The 25,180-nt window shown below is 44.4% G+C and overlaps 1 protein-coding gene across 1 annotated transcript in view; it reads left to right on the plus strand.

Annotated features, from left to right (window-relative positions):
- MYH10 (myosin heavy chain 10) overlaps positions 1 to 25,180 on the plus strand; it is a 95,340-nt gene that overhangs the window by 53,159 nt on the left and 17,001 nt on the right. Inside the window, exons 6-24 of the mRNA XM_065693525.1 lie at positions 487 to 579; positions 3,931 to 3,994; positions 5,051 to 5,149; positions 5,906 to 6,049; positions 6,328 to 6,423; positions 8,130 to 8,248; positions 8,804 to 8,956; positions 9,348 to 9,521; positions 10,969 to 11,142; positions 13,806 to 13,920; positions 17,375 to 17,568; positions 17,831 to 17,952; positions 18,441 to 18,510; positions 18,610 to 18,770; positions 19,378 to 19,486; positions 19,569 to 19,700; positions 21,151 to 21,357; positions 23,118 to 23,255; positions 23,805 to 23,928. Coding sequence (XP_065549597.1) covers positions 487 to 579; positions 3,931 to 3,994; positions 5,051 to 5,149; positions 5,906 to 6,049; positions 6,328 to 6,423; positions 8,130 to 8,248; positions 8,804 to 8,956; positions 9,348 to 9,521; positions 10,969 to 11,142; positions 13,806 to 13,920; positions 17,375 to 17,568; positions 17,831 to 17,952; positions 18,441 to 18,510; positions 18,610 to 18,770; positions 19,378 to 19,486; positions 19,569 to 19,700; positions 21,151 to 21,357; positions 23,118 to 23,255; positions 23,805 to 23,928 — 2,488 coding nt within the window. The remainder of the gene's footprint in view (positions 1 to 486; positions 580 to 3,930; positions 3,995 to 5,050; positions 5,150 to 5,905; positions 6,050 to 6,327; positions 6,424 to 8,129; positions 8,249 to 8,803; positions 8,957 to 9,347; positions 9,522 to 10,968; positions 11,143 to 13,805; positions 13,921 to 17,374; positions 17,569 to 17,830; positions 17,953 to 18,440; positions 18,511 to 18,609; positions 18,771 to 19,377; positions 19,487 to 19,568; positions 19,701 to 21,150; positions 21,358 to 23,117; positions 23,256 to 23,804; positions 23,929 to 25,180) is intronic.

The following is a 25,180-nucleotide window of genomic DNA, read 5'->3' on the forward strand; positions in this document are numbered from 1 at the left end:
CTGGAAGTGAGGATGTCACTGATTCGAAAGTAGGTTTGAAACTGGGTATTCCAATGTAGCCATACTGTAACAATCACTAAATGGGAAGTTTACAAATGACCTTATGCTTAAACCAGTTAAATTAGTTTTTCCCCTAAAGCACTCCAAGTCTGTGCCTAATTTCATTTGCCCTAAATGTGAGTTTTCTTTTCCATGTTCAATGATTTCCAGCATCCATCAAGTCCTGTTCAGTCACTGCTCTGTGTGTGTATGATTTAAGACTAAACCCACCACCAAAACCCCCACAAAACACAAAAAATACCCCCAAACCCACATTCTTTACTGGATGGAGGAGACTAGCAGCAGATTTAGAAGTGAGGGGAGCAATGAAAGGCCCCTGTGAAGGCCGTGTCCCTGGGTCATGGCTCTCAGGAGGCAGCAGGACGTGGGAATGTCATGCGTGCACTGTGCTGATGTCTGTCTGTTTTCTCTTTGTGTGGCTTTTAGGGGGAGCTGGAGCGTCAGCTTCTTCAGGCGAATCCCATTCTGGAATCCTTCGGGAATGCCAAGACAGTGAAAAATGACAACTCCTCCCGCTTTGTGAGTGACTCCTTCTCTCCTTAGAGTCTGGGAATGTGGGTTACTGTTTATGGAGAAAATCTTTGTTCAGGATTTATCCAGTATCAGAAGCTAACTTTGTTCTCTCATCATGAGATGAATCCAGGTTCTCTCACATGTCTTTCTGCATTGCAGAAGACTCCCCCTCACTGGCTTTTGCCGAAACTTGCTTTATTTTATCCAGTTTCTAATTTTAACCATCCTTGAGCTGACAGTGGTGTTCATGCCATAGCAAATACACTGTGCCATAGAGCTGACCTGGGCTTGCATGCACAAACTGCTGCTGAACTACTGTCAAATATGAATAAGGAGTATGGCATCGATGCGGAGTTCAGTGAAATGTTTAGCCGTCTTGTCAATAGCTGCCACTTTATCAATTGATTGGTTTAGAGAGAACGTCCTTCACTTTTGGAAAAGCACAGAAGTTGCCTGTAAAACCCTCTCTCAAGTCCCATGTCCTTCTGCCCAGCTGATTTCCTGGAGGGAAGTCTAAAAGGCAGTGTTGGGCACCTGTAGCTGGGTGATGTCTTTGCTGGGTTGGTGCCTTCTCTTCGCGTACTGTTCTGGTGGCCAGTAACCACTTCTGCTGGGTTCCATTGTTGTAAAAGGAGTGGTGGAACTGGGGGAAAGAGCTATTTACCACTTATGAACACTTCTTTTCCTTTGAAGTGGCGGAAAAAGCCACGCTACCTTTTCAGCTTCCCTCCAGTACATCCCGATTGAGGGGAAAGCTGGGTTAGTGCAACTGTAAAAGGAGATAGGAAATAGTTTTTCTTGTGAGAACAGAAGTGAAATGTACAGAACAAATGAAACGTTTCTTGGCTGCCTGGATGTTTCAACAGTCGCTTGGATTTGTGATGTATGAACTCAGCTTTGGTGATAAGGACTCTGGAAAACTCTATGACTAAATCCCTCTGCCTTTTCAGTTGAGAAGGGAGAGCAGAGCACTAAAGAAATTCAATGTTGATCATTTTATAGCCACATTATTTACAATGTTGCTTGATGCTTATAGATGTTGGGTGTAGGATTTGTAATATCAACAGGTTTTACTGCATGATGTTTCTTCTTTGCTACATGGCTTGAATCCACCAAAGGCCGTGCTAATTTAATGAGGATACTTTATTCCTGAGAGATGGTAGCATCTGGTTTGTGTTACCCTGGCGTCCACATCACCATTATGAACACGCTCACTCGGCTGTTCCAGCTCTGGCTTTCTAAAGGAGTAGGTTTAATGCACTCCAGATGGTGGCATCTCCTGCAGGAAAAATAATCTTTAGTAACAACCACTTTAAAACCTGACTTAAAGAATAGATCTGAACTCCCCCCAGGGGGGAAGGGCAGTTGTGTACAGGCCTGACAGCTTCACTATGCCTGAGGAGGAGGCTGGCCTCTGCCCCGTGTGCTGATAGCACCAGACAGGGCTGAAATATGGCCAACGTCAAAGCAGAGTTTATTCCTTTTTCCCTCTACCAAAGGCAGTGTTCTCTTGTGGTGCAGGAAAGAAACTCTCTCTTAGTGGATAGGGAAGGGGGACCTTGTTGGGTTCATGGTGCAGAGCTAACTGCTTCCTTCTGATGTGGTTTTTGCAAAGCCACGTACTTAGTGCTGCAGTGATAATCTAAATATAATTCAGTTGTTAAATGACCACCACTACAGTCTCTAACTGATCGATTCAAGATTTCAGAGCCAAAATTGCTTGTGCTAGCTAAAAGGCTGTATTAATATTCTGTTTTTAAGAAGATGAAATAGATAAGTGACTTCTCCAATTCAGACTTCAGTGCTGATGGTTCTTTGAATCAGGGAGTATGTGGGTTCTCCTTTCTGGTGTGTCAGCTCATCCAAGGACTGCATTTCCTCTCTGTTATTTCTGTCCAAGGAACTGGTAACTTGCCAGCAGACATTAGATAACTTGCGAGGGTGAAGCAGAGTGAAGTGACTCTGAATTACATCAGAAAAAGCCCCTGACTAGACTTTACATAGTGCTTCCTGTCTGTTCCTCCATGTAATGTGGCAAATGGAAACCATGTCACTCTGAGAAGGCTCTGTGGTACCTGGTGCACGGAGGAAGCTGTCAGCCACCATCCTTGAGGTGCTGGTGCTGACACACATGTTGCATGTCACGTCTGTTGGCTGCATTTCAGTAAGTGTCGCTTCACTCTTTGCAGCAGTTATAAACACAGTTCTCTGGAGCTTCTGCTGAGCAAAAAGTATAAATGCTTCGGTCTCAGGCTGAGCTTGGAGCGTTCTGTTCCTGCACACCTGGAAACTCAAGTTCAGGTGCTGGTCCCTGAGAGGGTGTGCTTGAAAGCAAGCCTTGTTCCTCAGTGGGCTCACTTCAGTGTCCTGGTTGTTCCCCCTGAGCTGCAGATTCAGCAGTGGGGAGGAAGCACTGAAGCTAAAGTATTCCACCAGGTTTCTTGAAACTTGTAGAAGTCTCTTTGAGTTGCAGATGCACATCTGCAGTCACAGAGCAGCTGCTACAAACTGGAACTTCCTCTGGGTTCACTGGTGTGGTTGGGGAGAAACCTGGTCACTGGTACACACAAATGTGTGAATGGGCTTTACCAGGGCAGCTGGAGGGTTCTGGTGTTCTGGGGACAAGATGCACTAGCTCAAATGATTGCAGCCGCTTGCTCAAGTGTCAGTCTGTAGCACAGCAGCACACAGAACCACAGACTGGTTTGGGTTAGAAGGGTCCCTGCCCATGGCAGGGGGTTGGAACTGGATGAGCTTGAAGGTCCCTTCCAACACAAACCAGCCTGGGATTCTAGGAGTATGTCCACTTGTAACCAGTTTCTTTCCACGAGCTCTACGTGTGGGCACTGTGCTCTTTACTTGGTCCTCTATGGAGCAACGGAGATGTATGTGTAAGGAATAGGTTTACTGTCTCGTACTCTGTTCTTTACCAACTGCTGGAGAAGAGAGGCTGTACAGGTGGGGCCATCCTGGTTGTGGAAAAGGAAGTGTGATGGGCCAGGCTGGGCAGCACATGTGATTTGGGATTGCTGCAGATAAAACCCCTTTAGCCACCAGTGAGTTTGCTATAGGAATATGTGCACCAACACATCTCAGCTTTGCTTCCAACCTCGGGGAGCTTCACTCAGCGAAAAGCTTTTTCTAAGTCTGGAGCACTGGTTCTTTGATCTTTAGGAAGTGTGTGTGTGCAGCGTAACATGTGCCATTGAAATGATGGCTGAGCACATGGAAGGGGAGGGATGGATTTGAAGTTGTGTGAAATGCTCGTACAGGTGCCAGCAGGGTTGCGTTTGTGTGGAGGCAGCATTGGTGTCTTAAAACATCAGTCATCACCAGAATAATCTCTTTTCTTTCCAGGGCAAGTTCATTAGGATTAACTTTGATGTTACTGGTTATATCGTTGGGGCCAACATTGAGACGTGTATCCTGCTTCGTGCCATGCCACTGCGCAGTGCAAGTTTCCCCATTGTTTTGCTTTTAACCCTGGAAGCCGTTGGAATGCAGTGAGGGGTGACCACATTCCTACATTCCTTTGTCTCTTCCTTTATTTCAAAATAGCTGATCAAATATCCCAAAGTCAGCGTGCTTCCTCATGCTTGAACATTGGATACTCCAAAATGTAGCACACTGAGACCTGCTGGGTTTTCAGACCAGCCTTAAACCTAGGGCGTCTTAAATAGGGAAACCATTCCAAATGTGCTTGCTCTACCAACAGTTTTAGAAGAGAAGCTCCTTCCTAAAGCTGCTGAGCCACTGCCTTGTGCCAGGAGCTGGGCTTTGCTCCTGTCAGTGCTGCAGGAGCAGCTCTGCTCCTGGAAGGAGCTGATGCTTCTTATGAAGTGACAGAGCTGGAAGTGCTGCAACACATTCCAGTTTCTTAGGTCTTCTGGAGATCAGCGTAGGCCCAATGACGCAAGACCTACCAGCAGTTAATACTGAAGCCTAATTCAGGTTTAGCTTTAAGGTTTGATTTTATTTATCATGGCGTGGTTTGGGTTGGAAGGGAGCTTAAAGCTCATCCAGCTTCAACCCCTGCCACGGGCAGGGACCCCTTCCACTGGAGCAGCTTGCTCCAAGCCCCTATGTCCAACCTGGCCTTGAGCACTGCCAGGGATGGGGCAGCCACAGCTTCTCCAGGCAGCCTCTGGCAGTGTCCCACCACCCTCAGTGTGGGTGAAAAGCTGCCCCTTCAATTAGCCTTCAGCTGGTCTGTACAGACACTTGTCACTGGGTGTAGCAGGGGAATGTGGTCAGCATCCAACAAAGGAGTCTGCTGAAATTAAAAGTGAGCTTCTACCAGTCTGAAATTGAAGCCTCTTATTTAAAGTTACTGAAGGTTCATATTGGACGCAGTCCTGGCATTGCTATTAATGTTCTGTTTGCTCTTAAATAATTTTATAGCCTGCTTTGAACTTTTGTTTTGCATTGGATATTTTTACCCCAAAACTGGAGAAGATCCTTGACTAGTTACAATCAGACTTGTTGGAAAAGTCTCGTGCTGTTCGTCAGGCTAAGGATGAGCGGACGTTTCACATCTTCTATCAGTTACTCGCGGGAGCAGGAGAACACTTGAAATGTAAGTTGGGAATCTCATTTTGTAAACCTGTGTGCCGGGCTTGTCTGCTCAGTGTTACACAGTGGTGCTGGAGCTCCTCTTTGGCCTTCAAACAGGGAGTGTTAACTGAAGGCTGAGGAGCCGGGTGCCTCTGGCTTGGGGTGGCTGGGTTTTATCCAGGTTGCTGTCACACACGTTGAGAGCAAACAGCTCCTGCCTGACCCCGTGCAGTTCAGGGTGTCCCTGCCTGGGAGTCACTGGATGGAAATCTTTTTCTCTCCTTTTCTCCGCCTCTTTGGTAACTGGGAATTTCTGTTAGCTTGTGATGTGAAACCATAGAACAGTGCAGACTTAGAGAACTGATGCACTCTTTCTCACCTGTATTAGACAAATGGGTATTTACACCCTTGCTGTGGTAACCGTAGATACCCAGCACCGTGTTGGTACCTCCCAGCAGAGACACTTGGTTTAGGATATTCCAAATAGGGGTTTGAGGTGATGCTGGATCTGAGTCAGGTAAGGTTCTGTTTACAGGCTTAATGCATTAAAGAGCTGATGTAGGTTGCAACAGATAGAGATTCTGGAAGCTGGCTTCAGCTTCTCAGGTGCACTCGTATTTTAGATTTTCCAAAGCTGCTGAAACACCTCATAGCCTTATTTGAGGAACTGGTTTTGGAAAGCATTGATCATGCATTTAGTGAAACCCCAGTCGGGGTGACTGTGAAGAGCTTCACGGTCTTCAGCTTATTTTCATGTCTGTTCCCCTTCCCCACCCAGCTGACCTGCTGCTTGAAGGATTTAACAACTACAGATTTTTATCTAACGGCTACATCCCCATTCCTGGGCAGCAAGACAAGGATAACTTTCAGGAGACTATGGAAGCAATGCATATCATGGGATTCTCACACGATGAGATCTTGTGTAAGTTACTGAGCCTTTTGGATGTTCAGAGCTGCTTTCCTCTCATGCACACGCACCCACACTTGCTGATTTCATGTTTCTTCAGTGTCCTGACAGCCTGCAACAAACGTTTGCTTAACACAAGTAGAACTGAATTAAAGCTTTTTTGCCCCAAAAGTACAGTCCAGACAGTCCTTGCTGAACTTATGCTTTGAATTTGGAAGGACACAAGTAGTGAAAGGAAAGCGTAAGCTGAGCCCTCTCCAGTTAACTGTTGCACATGTCCTTTGTTAACACAGCAATGCTGAAAGTGGTGTCTTCAGTGCTGCAATTTGGAAACATTTCCTTTAAGAAGGAGAGAAATACGGATCAAGCTTCTATGCCAGAGAACACGGGTAAGTTGATCACGTTTGTGTAGCCTTGTGCGCTGTGGTTTTCTTCCTACTGCTCCAGTGCATGTCCTCAACTAGTACAGAGCAGGCTTATGAGCTCCTGCGGGAGCATCCTGTGCCTAAGAGGCAGTAGCCAATGGGCGAGTGTTAAAACTCTCCTCTTCCATCCTTGTAATTCAGACAAATTTAAGTGTCCATCAACAGAATTGATGCTGTTTGCATTGCTTCTCCACTTGGAACAGTATTGCAGCTGGAGTCTTGTTTATTGCTGTCTACAAAGACAAGCACTAGGAAAATGTGCACGCTCAAATCCCTGTGTTTTCTTTGGTTCTTGACAGCAGTTTTCTTGCCAATGGTAAGAGCCCTGGAGCCAAACACAACTTCATAGTGGAATGGCTGAACATAGGAATGCTGTGTTTAGAAAACTCTTATTTCTGAAGTGGCACGCGGCAGGGATGGGCGGTGGGACTGGGATGGAATTTATCAGTTGGTACCCGCCATGCAGGGAGGATTTCTTCACACAAAAAGACTGCTGCTGGAGCACATCTCAGGTTTTCAATGTAGTGCTTCAGTGCCAGCCTTTTGAATGCTCTCATGGGAGTTAGCTTTGAGAACTGACCTTGGTGGAAAGAGCAGTAAGAACCATCATCCACAGGACCTGCTGTACATGCACAACTCCAGTTCATGCGTGTCTCTTGTTTTGGGATTATCCCAAATGGCTGTGCCAATGTAGGGTGCTTGCAGTGTCCAAAATCTTAGGGGGTGGTTTGCTGCTCGAGGTGCTCCAGCAAGCAGGAATGGACTGAAGGCCAGTAGCCATTGAGTTGGTATTTGGCAGAGGGTTGGCACTTTGAGTTTTGCAGTGAGGAAAAAAGGTTGGGTGAGAGACCAGGGTTTTTGGCTTTTAGCACCAGCTCAACTGTCTTAAATCCTTGTAGTTCGGTGGTTTGTTTTTGTTTTGCTTGGTTGGTTAGTTGAAGATCCTGACAGTATTTGCTACCTGCCACCGAAGGTTGTAAGTTCTGTCTGATGTGCTGCTGTGTGTTGTCATACTCAAAGTACAGAAATACTCCTTTGTGTAGCTATAGGGAAATGAGTGCTCAGTTTGTGTCACTACCCTCATTTCCCTTGGTTCAGTTGTGTGTTGATTCATGAACCCTTCCGCTGAATACAGCCTAAGAATCTCAACATTAAGAGCAAGTAGTAGTGTTGTTATACCAGGAAACCAAAACAAAGGCTGCAGGGGAAGCTGTTCTGTATTGGCATTAGAATCTATTTTCCAATGCTGATTTGTAAAAGGAGTTTTTTCACTTTGACAGTAAACCCAGGAGCTGTCAGGTGAACAGAGATCAGGGTTTAAGTTCCTACAGGGTAGTGTGGAGGGCTTCTAGGAGTTTGGAATCCCGAGCACCTCACCTGCTGGGCAACGGATGTAGGGAAAGGGATTGATGCAGCAAGATGTGTAATACTGGGGTGAGCAACACATCATTTCAGATACAGAATTTCACACCGGGAGAGGTCATGCTGTGTAAGTGGTGTGGAGCCAGGGAAGGCCATGAGGCTCCAGCCTCAGGAAAATGGGCATTGCCCAGGCTGTATTGCCAACAGCAAGTCAGGTTTTAAGCTGACACTTGCCAATAGTTGGTTTTATGGCTGTTGCTGCTGTTGTGAAGGATTTTAAGTGTTTCCATTGATTCTTTGCTCTCCAGTCGCACAGAAGCTCTGCCATCTGCTGGGAATGAATGTCATGGAGTTCACCCGGGCCATCCTGACCCCGCGCATCAAAGTGGGCAGAGACTACGTCCAGAAAGCCCAGACCAAAGAACAAGTAAGTTTGGGTGCTTTAAAGGTGAAGTGAAACTGCACCTCATCCTGATTAGCTCTTAATAGTAATCATGGAATCCCTGCCTGGTTTGTATTGGAAGGGACCTTCAAGCTCATCCAGTTCCAACCTCTGCCACAGGCAGGGACACCTTCCACTAGAGCGGCTTGCTGCAAGCCCCCTTCCCACCACCCCCCAGTTTGGGTTAAGTGTGTACTGCCACTGACTGTTTAAGCTTTACTGCCTTTATTAGATGTTCTTATGTGGTAAAAATCAGTAGCAGAATAGAAGGATCCTTTTCCTTTCCTTGACCTTCTGTTGGTTTCATCCTTTACTGTCCTCTACACATGGAGAGCTTTTGGTGTTGTATGGAACAATTTAAAAACACATTTTTCATAACATTGATCACACTCCGTTGGGTTTTACTCCTTGTTTTCATTCCTCAGTGGTATTAACACCATTAAACTTCTTGTGTTCCTTTGGTTTTTGGGATAACATCCGTGTCTGAGTTCTTTTGATCACTTCTCCAGAGTAAATAAATATTCCTATTTGGATTTCCAGGCAGACTTTGCAGTGGAAGCTTTGGCAAAGGCCACCTACGAGCGCCTCTTCCGCTGGCTTGTTCACCGCATTAACAAAGCTTTGGACAGGACCAAACGACAGGGAGCGTCTTTCATCGGAATTCTGGATATTGCTGGATTTGAAATCTTTGAGGTACTTCAGTGCTGCTGATCAGACCTTTTTCTTTCCCCTGTTAATGTGCATTCAGGACTAACTGTAGAGCCCCTGAATGCATCGTGCACTGAGGCTGCATCAGGGTTTGGTGTTTTAGCATTCAGATGCTTTGACAACCCTAAATAAGAGTGCTGAAAAGTCGTACTTGAGTCTAAATTGTTCTTTTATATGTATGTTCTTTCCTACTATTAGTTTAATTGTATGTAACGGGGGGACATAAGAGATTTGCATCACACCTTTCCCAATTTTCTTGACATTACATTTGAATGTTGCAGAGTTTGGGGGTATTTCCTTGTCAAGTTTTTGGCTTCCAGCTATGTGATAAATCCTGTCACTGCATTATTCTTGCTTACTAATGTTATTCTTGCAGTTGAACTCCTTTGAGCAACTCTGCATTAACTACACCAATGAGAAGCTTCAGCAGTTATTTAACCACACGATGTTTATCCTGGAGCAAGAGGAATACCAACGAGAGGGTATAGAGTGGAATTTCATTGACTTTGGACTGGATCTGCAGCCTTGCATTGACTTAATCGAAAGACCTGTAAGTTTGTGCAGTAAGAATGCTCTGAGGACAAGGGGGTAGACTTAACAGTTTGTCTTTTACTGTGTCTAAGTGTAGGACTGTACAGGCATTTCTTGTGGAGCTGTCACAAAAAGGGAATGATCCTGAATGCCAAAGTCTACAGTTCTATGTGTTAGTGGAAGGATTTATCCTCATGGGATTTGCCCTGATGCTAGGGCAGAACATGGAGCTAAAGACACTATTTACATACTTTTTTGCCATGGTACTAATGAAGTCTTTAGTCCATTGGGCTATAGCAGCCTTATGGGGGCTGAGTTAGAAGCTTTTCAAGGCTTGCAGTGAACTTTTACAGTTCAGATCAATAGGAACATTCCTGAAGCTTCCTTTAGGGTAGAGTTTTCCCCATAAATTTACCTTGCAAATAGGAAACCAGTATCATAAAGGTGGCTTTAATCACTGTGCTTTTTAACATATTCTGTTTGCTCCATGTGTGGAAGCTGAAAAGGGCTTCAGAGAGCAAGAGGACGGGGTGGGGGAGAACGAAGATCATCATTGCCAAAAGTTATCGTTCCTCACACCTTGAAACTGTGCTTAGAATTATTTGGTGCCCTTTGAAATAAAACCATTGCAGTTCCTGCTCTCTGCTTTCCTGTGTGTGTATTCTCAAATACACATAAGCTGCCAGCGATGCTGTGTGGTGATGCTGTGCATCCTGAGGAGCAGCAAAGCCTACAAAATATGTCCTTGTTTCTCTCTAGAGCAGGAAAAGGGCAATCTTGTTTCTGTTACCAAAGGTTTGTATGTTCTGTGTGGAACTTCAGAAGGTTCTGCCTCTTTGGAAGGTGAAAGCTCTGCCAGAAAGCTTCAGGGGTAGGTGTCAATGCTTTCAGAAGGCATCAGGTGTTCAGGGGAATGTGCAGAGATACATCAAGTTAGTAGATTTTTGCTCTATTTTGTTTGAAAGGCAAATGTCAGCACTTCAGAATTGTTCTGTACATGTGAAGCCATGGAGTAGCACAGAAACATCTCTTGAAATGTGCAAACTTTGCATTCCCTAAAAGCTTCTAAAGCTTAAACCATTTTATAAACCCTTTGCTTTTTTTGTCATCACTTTCCTGTGTACAGCTCTAGAATACAGACGTTGGTTGCTCCATAATTCATTCTAAGAGTAAACAAAGCTTCAAAGGGAGAGCTTACAGGATGTGGAAAGGGAGGGATTATATGAAAGGCAAGGCTCTGGGCAGCTGTAGATCGGGTCTCCATATCCATTGGAATGAATTTGTTGGAAGCAGTCACAATGTCCTACACTGAGCTGGGTTCCCCAAAGCTTGTTCTAGTTTAAATCAAATCTGAATCAGTTTAGACAACTTCTCATTGTGGTGTTGAATGGTGTGTTCTAAATACTGACATTCTGAAATACATGTAGAGAAGATATTAACACAGATAAAATCCACCTGAATTTCAGGCAAATCCTCCTGGTGTATTAGCGTTACTGGATGAGGAATGCTGGTTCCCTAAAGCTACGGACAAGACATTTGTGGAAAAACTGGTCCAAGAGCAAGGAACCCACTCCAAGTTCCAAAAGCCAAGACAGCTGAAGGACAAAGCAGACTTCTGCATTATTCACTATGCAGGGAAGGTAAGGGTTAAATGTTAAATACTCGCTTTGGAGAAAGCACTAGAGCTACCTGGTGTAGGAATACTTGTGCAGGAGGTGGCCTTGTTCAGTTTTCTTGGACACATTCAGGAGAGCTGGGATGGAACTCTTGTTACCAAATGAAACTGAACACTAGAATTTGCTATTAAATTAAGCAAATATTTCAGTTTCCTTTAACTTTGTCCTTAGGTCGCACAGGTGAGGGTTTTTTTTTCAGGACTTCATAGAAATGAATTTCTTCTGACCAGCTTTGTGACAAGTTGATGGTATCGCTTGATGCAGAGCTGTGTCATGTACCATCTGCACTCTTTATCCTCAATTCCCATAAGACTTTCTGTAAATCCCCTCATGTAGGTAAGCAGATACCTTTTCATTTTTACTGTTGCTTCAATCTTTAGTTTCCTGCTGAGGGGGACAGAGCTCAGGTGCATGATTTAACATGCCCATGAAATAACAGCAGTTTTTGTGTTTGTTGTATCCTTCACCATCACCAGGTCTGTTCTGTAGGGCTGTGCTATATAATTCTTTTCCTAAAAAGTTAAACCTTAATTGTAGCACCAATTTTTGCCCTGTTCTGTAGGAGAAACACCTTGTGTGCACTGAGTAAAAGCTATCTTTTCATTTTCATTCAACAACTAATGGCTTCTTGTTACGTGATGGTGTCAGTGGTGCCGAGTAGATACCTGTGGCAAAAGCTGAAATAAAGAAATGATCAGCTCTGGAGCCCCCAACACAAGAGGGATGTGGAGGCCATGAAACTGCTTCGAGGGCTGGAGCAGCTCTGCTCTGGAGCCAGGCTGAGAGAGCTGGGCTGGGGCAGCCTGGAGAAGAGAAGGCTCCTGAAGGGGAGACCTGAGAGCAGCTCCAGTGCCTGAAGGGGCTGCAGGAAACCTGGAGAGGGGCTTGGGACAAGGGCCTGTAGGGACAGGCCAAGGGGAATGGCTTGAACCTGCCCGAGGGGAGACTGAGATGAGCTCTTAGACAGAAGCTCTTCCCTGTGAGGGTGCTGAGGCACTGGCACAGGGTGCCCAGAGAAGCTGTGGCTGCCCCATCCCTGGCAGTGCTCAAGGCCAGGTTGGACCCAGGGGTTTGGAGCAAGCTGCTCCAGTGGAAGGGGTCCCTGCCTGTGGCAGGGGTTGGAGCTGGATGATCTCTAAGGACCCTTCCAACCCAGACCAGTCTGGGATTCTGTGATCCATTTTGTTGTATCAGTTCTTAAAACAGGTACTTAGCAATAATGAAATCATCCCTGTTACTGCACTTAGTCCTCAGTTACCTTTAGGTGATCAAAATGAAGTAAAGCAGCTTGTGCCTGGCTGCTGGGAGTGGCTATTGTGAGGAAGGGTTGACTCCTGCCACCTGAGTGTGGGTGTTTCTGGAATACCAGCACCCCGTGTCATCCTCTGACAGAGGCATTGATTATTTCTGCAGGAATGTGTGTTCCTTCAAAACTGGAATTGTTTGTAAAACAGCTTTTTCTGCAAGAAGAACTAAGATAATGATCTGATTTGGTTTTGGATGTTGGAAGCGTTTAAATGCTTTCCTTGCAAAGCCCTTATTTAAAAAAAGAAACCTCTGAGTTTAGTTGAAGCGAAACGATACTTGTCTATGCAGAGGGTTTGTTGGACTTGGGGAATTTTATAACTCTCTTTTGGGTTGGGATGAAACCCACGCTGGTGTCATTGAGTTCTCAACTGCTGAGCTGTGGTTTAATTGCAAACCACAGAATTGGTTCTTTCAAGATAAGAGCTTTGTTTGCTTTCCTTATAGAACAACAAAGTGTTGAAGTACAACTGCTACAGTGAAATTAAACTGATTCATGCTGTAGCACATCCTTCATTTACCCTCTAGTCATTTAAAGAAATTAGGGTCTATACTGGAGTTCTTCTTACATCATTGCACTGACCAGGGAAGCCTTGTTTTGGCAATGGCACTAGAATGTAACAGCTATTGGTAAGCAAAAATCCAGACTCCTGAATTTTTAAGAAACCACAAGGATGATAAAGGGCTGCAGCACTGCCCGTATGGAGCCAGGCTGAGAACACTGGGACTCTTCAGCCTGGAGAAGAGAAGCTACGTGGAAACCTCAGAGCAGCTTTCAGTGTCTGAAAGGGGCTACAAGGATGCTGGAGAGGGGCTTTTCATCAGGACTGTAGTGATAGGACAAGGGGTGTTGGGTTCAAACTGAAACAGGGAAGTTCAGGTTGGATCTAAGGCAGAAGCTCTTCCCTGTGAGGGTGCTGAGGCACTGGCACAGGGTGCCCAGAGAAGCTGTGGCTGCCCCATCCCTGGCAGTGCTCAAGGCCAGGTTGGACACAGGGGCTTGGAGCAAGCTGCTCCAGTGGAAGGGGTCCCTGCCCGTGACAGGGGTTGGAGCTGGAGGAGCTTTAAGGTCCCTTCCAGCCCAAATCACTCTGAGAGTCTGTGATTCTAAAATGCCCGTTTGCTCTTTGAAAAGAATACTAACTTTCCATGGTTCTTTGAGCTGTTCTGAGGAGGCACAGCCCACAGGAAGTACGCATCAAGAAGAGACTAGGAGGAAAACATCAGTGTAGTATTCTGAAAGCTTTGTTTTTGCTGCTGTTGAATTGGAGCCTGCAGCTGATGTGGTGCCTCCGCTCACATGCCCCTTGGCTGCTCCACAGGTAGACTACAAGGCAGATGAGTGGCTGATGAAGAACATGGACCCCCTGAATGACAACGTGGCTACACTTTTGCACCAGTCTTCTGACAAGTTTGTTGCAGAGCTTTGGAAGGATGGTAAGAGCTCGTGCTCCGAGCACATACATGTAGTCAGCCAGTTTTACTTTGCTTGGTGAGGTTGTTGTGTTGGGGTTTTTTGCCTGTTCCCTTCTGACCCTCCACCTCTACAGTGTAAATACCTATAGCGTTTTCTCTATTGTTCAGCACCAGAAGTACAACAAGGAAGCTGGATTGCACCTGCAGTCCCTTGCACATGTACCATTTCTGAGTAGCTGCTTTTCATGGTCATTATTTGAACTGATATTCACTTACAACTTGTTGCCCTGTGTCAAACTTCATGTAGAATCTTGTCCACAACTTATATCTGGACTTGCTGCAGTGGTGTCCTGAGTGTAGGCAGCTCTAGTGCTTCTTGCTGCTACTCAAATGTTGCCTTCTGTCAGCAGTTGTTTCATGTGCAGTGCTGGGTGATATCCTGGGAATGTGCGTCTCCTAAATTAAAACTCATTAACAGCCATACTAGTGCTTAGATGTTGTGCAGTAAAACCAAATGCCATGTATTCCTATCTAAACTGGGAGCTGATGGTTAGCTGGTCTTCCTGCACGCCAGCTTAAAAGTACCAAAATACTCCAAGAAGGAGAAATAGCCAAGTATTTAACAGGGAGTTTCTGGTTTTAACGTCACAGGATATTGAGTATATTTCCTTGTCACAGTATATAAATCCTGGAGTTTCTTATTTGAGGAGGGACATTAAGTTTGTGATATAGATGATGCTGTAGGTTAATACTGAGTTTTCCTCTTACTTGGTTCAGCTACAGAGAGCAGCTTTAAGGAATATATAAAGAACTTTTTGGTTGTGGATCTGCTCCATTCCTTTTGAGTACACACACAGAAGCAAACTGGTTTGGTTCAGATACTCCAAACCTGCTTCACAGACAATTGTAATGTGCATGGGATATGTTGTGGCTTTTGTAGCACAGTTAAGTCTGTTTGCAATTGATAAACCTGTTGTGTATACTAACTGAAGTGTCTTGTGTATCTGCTCTTCTGTCTTTCTGTTTTTTGCTGTTTCTCTGCCTTAGAGATTCAGAATATTCAGAGAGCCTGTTTCTATGACAGTATTACTGGTCTTCATGAGCCACCAGGTGAATGGATATAAAAACAGTAGGCCAACCAAAGGCAGGGCTGTCGTCCCTACAGGAAACCCATTTTTGCTCGTAGGCTTGCATGAACTTCTCATTTCATGCTGAATTTAGGTATACCTCCACCAGGCAGGTGGCCTTCGAGTGCATACCTATTGCTGCTGCATACATATAGCATCTGTATTTTATGCATTGCATTGAAGCATTGCAGATAAAAAGGTTTGTTGCTTCCAAGTTTCATGTTGAGATGTAGAATTGCATCTTAAGTGACAATTCTGGTAGCTCCAAGCATTGAGAGAATGTGTAAGCTTTGTGACACTATCAAGCTTCTTTCTGCAGTCCAACATTGACAAAACACTGGAACATTGTAGAATGTGGATGGGGGGGGAGAGCTGAAGCATGTATTGAAGTGTAAGAATGAGTTCTGCAGTTGCAGTGGGAGTAGTAAGTGAAATAAGCTTCTTCTAGACTTGTTGGAATTGTTATTTTACTTAAAAACCCCTCCTGATTTTGCTATTTCCCTTTGTAGAAGCTGCATGTGTTTTCTGAGGCAACAAGAAACCAACAAATCCACTTAGAATGTGTGTTTGAAGATGCTTTAAATATTTTATCCAACCTCTTCCTCATCCTTCCTGTATTCCTGTCCTCAGGTTTAGAAATGTATGTGTGGGAAGGTTGTGCCTTCAGACTTTCTATCTTTACTGAAGTTTATCTTGACTACTCAGTGTTCATCACGTACTTAAGGAAGCTAGTGGGGTTTCCTGAAGGAAGTAGTAGAGGCTTTGGCCAATGGAGGGTTGTCCAGTCACGCTGTTAGTGACTACTGTGCTTCCCCTATGGGGAAAATTTGCATTGAACTTTAATAATCCTCTCTGAAATATAAGTAACCATCTTAGAGTGGGAGGCCAGAGGAGAGCAAAACTGAATATGTGTAATTAACAGATACTCTTAAAAAGCAGGTGGCCAGACATGAGCTGGATAGTGTCCAGTCACTGGTGGTGTTCTGTTCATCCTTTGTAAGACTGATTCCCAGTTATCTCTGTCCCATTTCTGGTTTAGAATGGAGTCTGCTTCGAAGTAAATAGCTGGGGTATGATCTTATGAGCAACTTAGCACCTACTTAGTCTCCTAACTTCAATAAGCTGTTCAGATTCTTGTGTTTGAAGCCGTGGGGAGGATCTGGACTTAGCTCTGTGCTATCTTCAAGACTTACAAGTGATTATTCAAACTCGGTGCCCTGTATTTTTCTGCTTTGACAATTCCCTTTTTTAATTGACCTTTGAAAACCAGTTGAGCACAAGTGTGAAATAAAATATTGTCACTTCTTTGTCATATACAAAACTAATTCTGGTAGCAAAGCAGAATTAACTCTACTTTGGTTTGCATGAATTTGAAGATCACAGAGATTGTAGCACACACATACAGCTGGCTGGCCAGCTTGCATTTCCTGGAAAGCCCATACATGTTGTATACTTGCTCGATACTAAGAAGTACCAACTATAGCTATTAAAGCATCCAACCACCTGTGAGTTTTCTTTTTTATTGAGCTGTTTAAGTAATTGTTGACATTCACATGGAATCACGTTCCTGGGTTTGGCCTATAGATGCTAGTGAAGGCAGTCAGATTTCTAACTTGTGCTTCTGAAACAGAAACCAGAGAGATCCTTACCCAGAATGTTCCCAAAAATCAAAGAAAAACCTTTCTTTGGATGCTTTACCACACCTTCACAGTGGTTCTCCTGGTTTGAATCTTGTCTTCTAGCTAGAGAGATCTTTGCAGTTGTATATGAAACTTGGAGGAATTCTTCCAAAGAGCGGATTAGCAGAAGTCTGGCAGATGGTTTTCCCCCTCTTGTCACTGAAATAACACTATTTCCAACTCTTCTTTATATATTTATGCTTTCAAACCAGATTTGAATACTCAGTGAAACTCAGATTTAATCTCGCTAATTCCTCTGACTCTTTATATTAATGTGCACACACAGATGTCTAATTCCTAATGTCCCACCCAGAAATACTTTGCATTGTAAGAATGCAAAGAATCACCAGTTTCCAGGCAGCTTTCAATCCCTTCAAAGTTCCCCTAAAATAAGGAAAAGAATTTACTGGTCATGTAGAACTGCAAGTAAAGAGCTGGATATTTTACTCTGTACCTACTAAAGCTACACTACTCTGCTGTGTAAGTTTGTGGCTTTGGTTCCCCTGCTTCCGCGCAGCGTTCCCGATGCGTGCTGACTGCTTTGCCTTCCGACGGCACCTTCCGCCGTGTGTTCCGCAAAGCTTCTGCTGCTGCACTATTGCTCCTCTTTCGGCCCCTCTTTATATCTGACAAACATTAAAGTCCACTTAATTCTCTTCTCCTTCCTAGTGGATCGTATTGTGGGTCTGGATCAGGTCACCGGAATAACAGAGACTGCTTTTGGCTCTGCGTACAAGACCAAGAAGGGCATGTTCCGCACTGTTGGCCAACTGTACAAAGAATCTCTCACCAAGCTGATGGCAACACTCCGGAACACTAATCCCAATTTTGTCCGCTGCATCATTCCAAATCATGAGAAGAGGGTATGTACTACAGACCCCTCCTCTAATTCTTTATTCTGGGCTTCACATCCAGTTTATGTGATGCATGCTGTCCATGTCTCCCCCTTGCAATCAGAAGCCAGGCTTCAAAAGGTTTTCACACTGATCAGATATCCCAGTATTCCCTGCATATCCCCTTATTTAAACAGCTGACTCTGTAGAGGGAAGCCTGAAAAACTTCAACCACATGTTTTCATTTGTACAAATTTAAAGACTAAAAGTCGTGCTTGTTTTGTTGGTCCAGGCTGGAAAATTGGATCCACATCTGGTTCTAGATCAGCTTCGTTGCAACGGTGTTTTGGAAGGAATAAGGATTTGCCGACAAGGATTTCCGAACAGGATAGTGTTCCAGGAGTTCAGACAAAGGTAACAGCAGGAGCACTGTTGATTTTTTATGAGATAAAGTTCCTTGTTAAGCAGTTGAAGACTCCCCCTGCCCCTTCCCCAACACAACTGGAAGAAAATCCTGTAGGACGCCCAGAGAGGTGGTGGATGCTTCATCCCTGGGGATATTCCAGGCCAGGCTGGGTGTGGTTCTGGGCAACCTGATCTACTTGTAGATGTCCTTGCTCATTGCAGTGAGTTCGGACTAGATGAGCTTTGAAGGTCCTTTCCTACCCAAACCATTCTGTGATTCTATGACCATGTGTGTCTTGAGGCAGTTAACTTGAAGCAATTAAGTACTACAAGTTTATTCTGAAGGCAGTAGGGAAAGGAAACAATCTCACATGGATTGCTGGAAAATCTTTCTGGAGAAGTTTCTCAACTCTGGCTCTGGTGACTGTAGCTTTATGGGTTTATGATCATGTAGCTTATTGTTGAATGTGAAGGTGTTTTTTTCATTTGACTTAAAGGTACGAGATCCTTACTCCCAATGCAATTCCAAAGGGGTTTATGGATGGTAAACAAGCCTGTGAGCGTATGGTGAGTGTTTATACCTAAACATTGTTAAAATGTTGAAAGTTTGAAAGAAAAAATGTCCTTTTCTTGATCTAAAATCACTGTGCTTGCCTCTCCTCTTAGATCAGAGCCTTAGAGCTGGACCCCAACTTGTACAGAATTGGACAGAGCAAGATCTTTTTCCGAGCTGGTGTCTTGGCACACTTAGAAGAAGAACGAGATCTGAAGATCACGGACATCATCATCTTCTTCCAGGCAGTCTGTAGAGGATACTTGGCTAGGAAGTGCGTGTGCTCTTATGACTTGGTCTTCTTTTGGTCTTCTGAAGTCTCTCTGATAGGGAGCTATGCAATGAAACTTCCATTTCATGAGAAATTTTCTTAAAGTGCGTTGCCTGTCGTTGTATCCAGGGTGTTAGAGGAATTTTTCCCTAGTAAGAATTTGTATCTTCCTTCCTTAATGATATCATCTCCTTTCCTTAATCCTGCCTTTGACTCGTGCAGCTGTTTACAGTGTAGCTCCTGGTTGTAGAAAAGTCTCTCCCCTGCTCCACTGGAGGTTCTTAGAGGCATTCAGGAAAGCTGCTGTTTTGAAGTTAAACACAGTTCAGTGTCTAATCCAGCCTGATTTTACCTTTTGAAGAAAAAAGTCTCTGAAGAGTTAAGAACAAATAGCACTTGTTCTTTTTGCTTTGAAGCTTGTGAATCCAGCTCTTGCTCTACCTCTTCATGTGAGGAATGAGTACTCATAAATCAGTGTAGTCACTGAAAGTTAAAAATACGCCTATTTATGGTCTGCAAGTGTTCTAGGATTGGGTAACCTGAAAAGTAACAGCACAGACAGATGATCAGCTGTCTTTGACACAAAATGTTTTGCTCTTTCTGTCTGCAGGGCCTTTGCAAAGAAACAGCAGCAACTGAGTGCACTGAAAATCCTGCAGAGGAATTGCGCTGCGTATTTAAAGCTCAGGCACTGGCAGTGGTGGAGAGTCTTCACAAAGGTTTGTTACATTCTAGGACTTCCTTGGACTTTTGGAAATAGGTGAATGCAGGTTCTCACTTCTTCTTTTCAAATCTTTACAGGTGAAGCCTCTTCTTCAGGTCACTCGTCAAGAAGAAGAACTTCAAGCCAAGGATGAGGAGCTAATGAAGGTGAAAGAAAAGCAGACAAAAGTGGAAGCAGAACTTGAGGAAATGGAAAGGAAACACCAACAGGTTTGTGTCTAAGATCAACTTTTGATGTCTAGAATGTGAGTTGCACTATATCCCATGTGAGAGAGGCATGCTGGGGAGACATGTGAGCACAAGCACTGAGAGTCAGGCAAGTTAACTCCTTTCACACTCAGCTGAAATCTGGAAAAGGAAGATACAGCAGGAGCCATTCCTTAAGGAATGAAGGAACATCATGTTAACAAAACTAGATCTAGGTGACATATTAGGCAGAAGTTGTTCCCTGTGAGGGCGCTGAGGCCCTGGCACAGGGTGCCCAGAGAAGCTGTGGCTGCCCCATCCCTGGCAGTGCTCAAGGCCAGGTTGGACACAGGGGCTTGGAGCAAGCTGCTCCAGTGGAAGGGGTCCCTGCCCGTGGCAGGAGTTGGAGCTGGATGAGATTTAATGGCTCTTCTAACACAAACCAGATAATTGGATAAAATTGAAAATGGATTTGTGGTGGTAATTAACATTGATATCAATATAAAGAAGAGATGAGTGTCATAGATATAGACATGTGTATCAGTATGGTGATTTTGAGACCTGATAGAACTGGAATGGGTATCTAAAGGGAGAGCATTAGTTCCTGTTGGTCTTGCTGGAAGGCATGGCCTGTTAGTAGTGTCTAAAGACACTGGGTTTGTCTTAGCTTGGAGAAGAGGAGGATGAGGGGCGACCTTATTGTTCTCTACAGCTTCCTGACATGGGGAAGTGGGGAGGGAAGTGTTGATCTCTTCTCCTGGGGATCCCAAGACAGGACATGTAGGAATGGTTCACAGGTGCACTGAGGGAAGTTCACACCATTAGGAAACATTTCTTTATCCAAAAGGTTGAGCAAACACTGGTACAGATTTCCTAGAGAGGCGGTCAGTGCCCTGAGCCTGTGTTTGAGGTATTTGAGCAATGTTCTTAATAACATGCTTTAACTTCTGGTTGGCCTCAGAGTGGTCACAGTTTGACTAGATGATTGTTGTAGGTCCTTTCCAACTGGAACTGTTCTGTTCTATTGTCAAGTTTACATAGCAGGTAATGGTGTGGTCCAGTTCCGTTCCAGTGACTCCAAGTGCCAGTGCCAGCCCAGGTTCCTACGGTGCTGCTCTGCTACCATGGAGGGATGAATGTGAGGAACAGGCCAGGAAACAGGCACTTCCCTCATCTTTCTGTTGCTGGCAGTACAGGCCAGGTGGAGTAGGTGCAGTGGGATTTGTTCCTTAAGTGGGGGACAAGTGAGTGAATGCTGCTGTATCAGCAAGTGAATGAATGCTGTAGCACTACTGCAAAAGCTGGTGTCTTCTAAAGACCTCTACTTAGAAGCCTTTCAGTTTGGATGTTGACCAGGGAGTCAAGAACTGGATCAGAACTTGGCCTTTAAGTAACTTTATAGTTGTCATGTATATTCTGAGAGACTTTGAAATGTTGTTTTTACTGCTTTACTACCTCTTGTGTCTTTTTGCAGCTTCTAGAAGAGAAGAACATTCTTGCAGAGCAGCTACAGGCTGAGACTGAGCTCTTTGCGGAAGCTGAGGAGATGAGGGCTCGCTTGGCTGCCAAAAAACAAGAGCTGGAAGAAATTCTCCATGATTTGGAGTCCAGGGTTGAGGAGGAAGAGGAAAGAAATCAAATATTGCAGAATGAGAAAAAGAAAATGCAGGGCCATATCCAGGTATGCTGCTTGGTGGTGTGTGTAGATACAGCACTAAAGGTAGCAAGCACTTAGAGTGGGCAGGAACTGGGAATGACTGCCTGGGGCTTTCCTGTGGAAACGAAGACTGATGGGATGATGGCACTTAAGAGACAGATGTCCCTTTTTGACTGAAACCCAATGAATACCCTAAAGAATATTCCTTCTTTGACTTTGATGAAACTAAGACAATTTTGTCTCCTCTGAGTTATTTGGTTTTGCTTTGAGGTTTTGGGTTGGGGTTTCTTTGAGTGAAAACCACCTGATTTAGGTGCTTCTTTTTGAATTATGGGGGCTTTGGAAAAGAATATCAGAACTTCTCTGTCTTTCAAGATATTCAAGGTACTTGAAGGGGAGATAAACCTCACATCACAGCTCTTGATGCCTTTTAGTAAATGTCCATTAGTGTGTGGCTGAGAATCTTATTTAAAATCACAAATCACAGAATCACAGAATCCCAAGGGTTGGAAGGGACCTCAAAAGATCATCTAGTCCAACCCCCCCGCAAGAGCAGGGTAACCTACAGTACATCACACAGGAACTTGTCCAGGCGGGCCTTGAATATCTCCAGTGTAGGAGACTCCACAACCCCCCTGGGCAACCTGTTCCAGTGCTCTGTCACTCTTACAGTAAAGAAGTTCTTCCTGATGTTAACGTGGAACTTCCTATGCTCCAGTTTACACCCATTGCCCCTTGTCCTATCACTGGATATCACTGAAAAAAGCCTAGCTCCGTCATCCTGACACCTACCCTTCACATATTTGTAAACATTGATGAGGTCACCCCTCAGTCTCCTCTTCTCCAAGCTAAAGAGACCCAGCTCCCTCAGCCTCTCCTCATAAGGGAGATGTTCCACTCCCTTAATCATCTTTGTGGCTCTGCGCTGGACTCCTTCAAGCAATTCCCTGTCCTTCTTGAACAGAGGGGCCCAGAACTGGACGCAATATTCCAGATGCGGCCTCACCAAGGCTGAGTAGAGGGGGAGGAGAACCTCTCTTGACCTACTAACCACTCCCTTTCTAATGCACCCTAAGATGCCATTTGCCTTCTTGGCCGCAAGAGCACATTGCTGGCTCATGGTCATCCTCCTGTCCACCAGGACCCCCAGGTCCCTTTCCCCTTCGCTACTTTCCAGCAGGTCAACTCCCAACCTGTACTGGTACATGGGGTTGTTCTTCCCCAGACGCAAGACTCTACACTTGCCCTTGTTAAATTTCATCAAGAATAGAAGCAATACTTACTGCTTTTCTAGTCATATCTAGGTACCCGTGTCAATATCTAAACCATTTCAGCTGTAACACTGAGATCTAGTTTCATAGTGAAATCAGGAGATCTGTTTCCTCTGGTGTCTCTTTGTAGACACTTGCACTTTTACACCAGATGCCCTATTCAGATGCAGGATGCTACAAAGTCTGTGACATAAACCCTGAACTGATTTGGTTGTCATTAAGTGGAATGTTCAGAACTAGGAAGGTGAAAGAGTGATGAAGTGACTGTATGTTTCCTAGACAGCATATTTCAGCTTTGGCTGGAATACAGAGCATAAGAAATTCCATGTGTATCACATGGCCTTAATTTCATTACCATTTCAATGCTACTATAAAGGAATGTAACAAAGCAATTGCATTTTCAGTGCTGGTTTGGGCAGGTGGCTTTTGAAAATAATACATCTTTGCACCGAGTTGGAAACAAAACTGATACAAGTGAAAAACTAACCCAGATGCAATTGCCTTCCTTCCCAGGACCTGGAGGAGCAGCTCGATGAGGAGGAGGGAGCTCGGCAGAAGTTGCAGCTTGAGAAAGTGACAGCTGAAGCGAAGATCAAGAAGATGGAGGAAGAGATCCTGCTCCTGGAGGACCAAAATTCCAAGTTTGTGAAGGTGAGAGCAGTGAATGGTTGGGATCCTGCACAGGAGTGGTAGGAGGGCCAAGTGACAGCTCTCAAAATACTGGAGCCTGCTCTTACATTATCTGTCAAGTTTGTGCCTGAAGACTTTTGGGGTTTGAAGAGGTTGAATCTGAGATGCTTAAGAAGTTCCTTTGAACTGACCTTCAAAAGGGAGGTGTTTGTCCTGTATTCTTTCCAGTTCCATGAGTCTTACAATGGAAGAACAGGAAGCAGTGTCTGTCATAGTCACAGTTGTCCTCTGCAAACAGATTTCCAAAGCTGTAGAGGAGAAGCTTTCCTAACCCAGGCCCCTGTGTGTTAAATCCCAAGTCTCCCTTTCTGGGAAAACAAATGTTCGTGTTTCTGTACCATGCCAGTTGATCCTTACTATTGACAGGCCAGTCATTTGAAATAAAACCTGTATGGTATGTGATGTGTGGGATCTCTCGATGGATTTTTGTATATTGAGGTATTTGTGCTGCTTTTAGTGACTCTGCAAACTGTGTTTCAGAGTTGCCCCTTCTCCCTTTCTCCTAACTAGGAAAAGAAGCTGATGGAGGATCGCATTGCTGAATGTACTTCTCAGCTGGCTGAAGAAGAAGAAAAGGCCAAAAACTTGGCCAAACTCAAGAACAAGCAGGAAATGATGATCACTGATTTGGAAGGTTTGTTCTTATATTTGCCTATTAACAGCTTGGACATGGTGCTAGAGAGAAGTGGAGCACTTAGTACAATGTATGCAGCATCTGGTCCAGTTTGCTCAGTGTAACCTTATACCTTAATAGCTGTTATTTTTATCTAAAGCTTGAAAGAAATTCATGTCACTTGCAAGCCTTGTTGTGTCTGGCTGCTCAGTCCTTCCTATCTTTAAATTGTTAGGTTTTTATTTCTGAGCATCCATGTCATTTTAGAGGCACTGAGAAGTTCATGTAGGTGCAGGCATCCCTTTTACCATGGTAAAACATTCTTCTCTTGGGAACCCCACTTGGTATCCCAAACATAAGAAGGACATGGAGCAAGTCCAGAGGAGGCCACGAGGATGATCAGGGTCTGGAGCACCTCCTATACAAAGACAGGCTGAGAATATTGGGGCTGTTCAGCCTGGAGAAGAGAAGTTGTGAACTCTCCATCCCTGGCAGTGTTCAAGGCCAGGTTGGATTGGTCTTGGAGCAATCTGCTCTAGTAGAAGGTGTCCCTGCCCATGGCAGGGGGTTGGAACTGGATGATCTCTAAGGACCCTTCCAACTCAAACCATTCCATGATCCTAAGTTGCTACATTTTCCTATAATAACACATCAGAACAACCTATTTCTGGAAGAGTGTTCCTAGGCCCTCATTAGGCTTCCAAGATTTTCTGAATAAGCCAATCTGAATTGATTTGCTTTTTGTTTAAATGCTTTGTTTTTCTAAAAAGGCTTCGTTTCTCTGGCAATTATTTCCAGCACTGTATGTAACCTTTCTTGATTCGATGCTTTCTTAAATTACTTATGGCTGTAAATAGCTATTGTGCAACATTAAAGTGCCAAATCAGAGTTGCAAAATATAAGGCAAAGTTGCACTCTGTGCCCTAATTTGGAAATGGTGTTTTCTTTACTGTATTATGGCCTGTCCTGCTGCATATTTTAAAACTGATGTGCTTATGGAAGAATACCAAACTTTAGTCTTATCTGTGTAGGAAGGTATTGAACTAACAGGGAAAGCAGGAGATTGATGTACCTTTTCTTTATAAATTGTATTCAGAGACCTTAAAATGGTCATAAGTCAGCTTTACTCACTGGAAAATATTGCTTGAGTAGGTGGATGCTTAAAGCAGGGCTAGTGTTTCTCTGAACATATTTGACAGATGTGTTTAGTTAGGGTACCATGCCAAGCCTGATGACCTTAGAAATGGAAATTAAAGCTTAAATATAAAGCATG

Source organism: Lathamus discolor, chromosome 13 (genome assembly GCF_037157495.1).
Source record: "Lathamus discolor isolate bLatDis1 chromosome 13, bLatDis1.hap1, whole genome shotgun sequence".
Classification (NCBI taxonomy): Eukaryota; Metazoa; Chordata; class Aves; order Psittaciformes; family Psittacidae; genus Lathamus; species Lathamus discolor.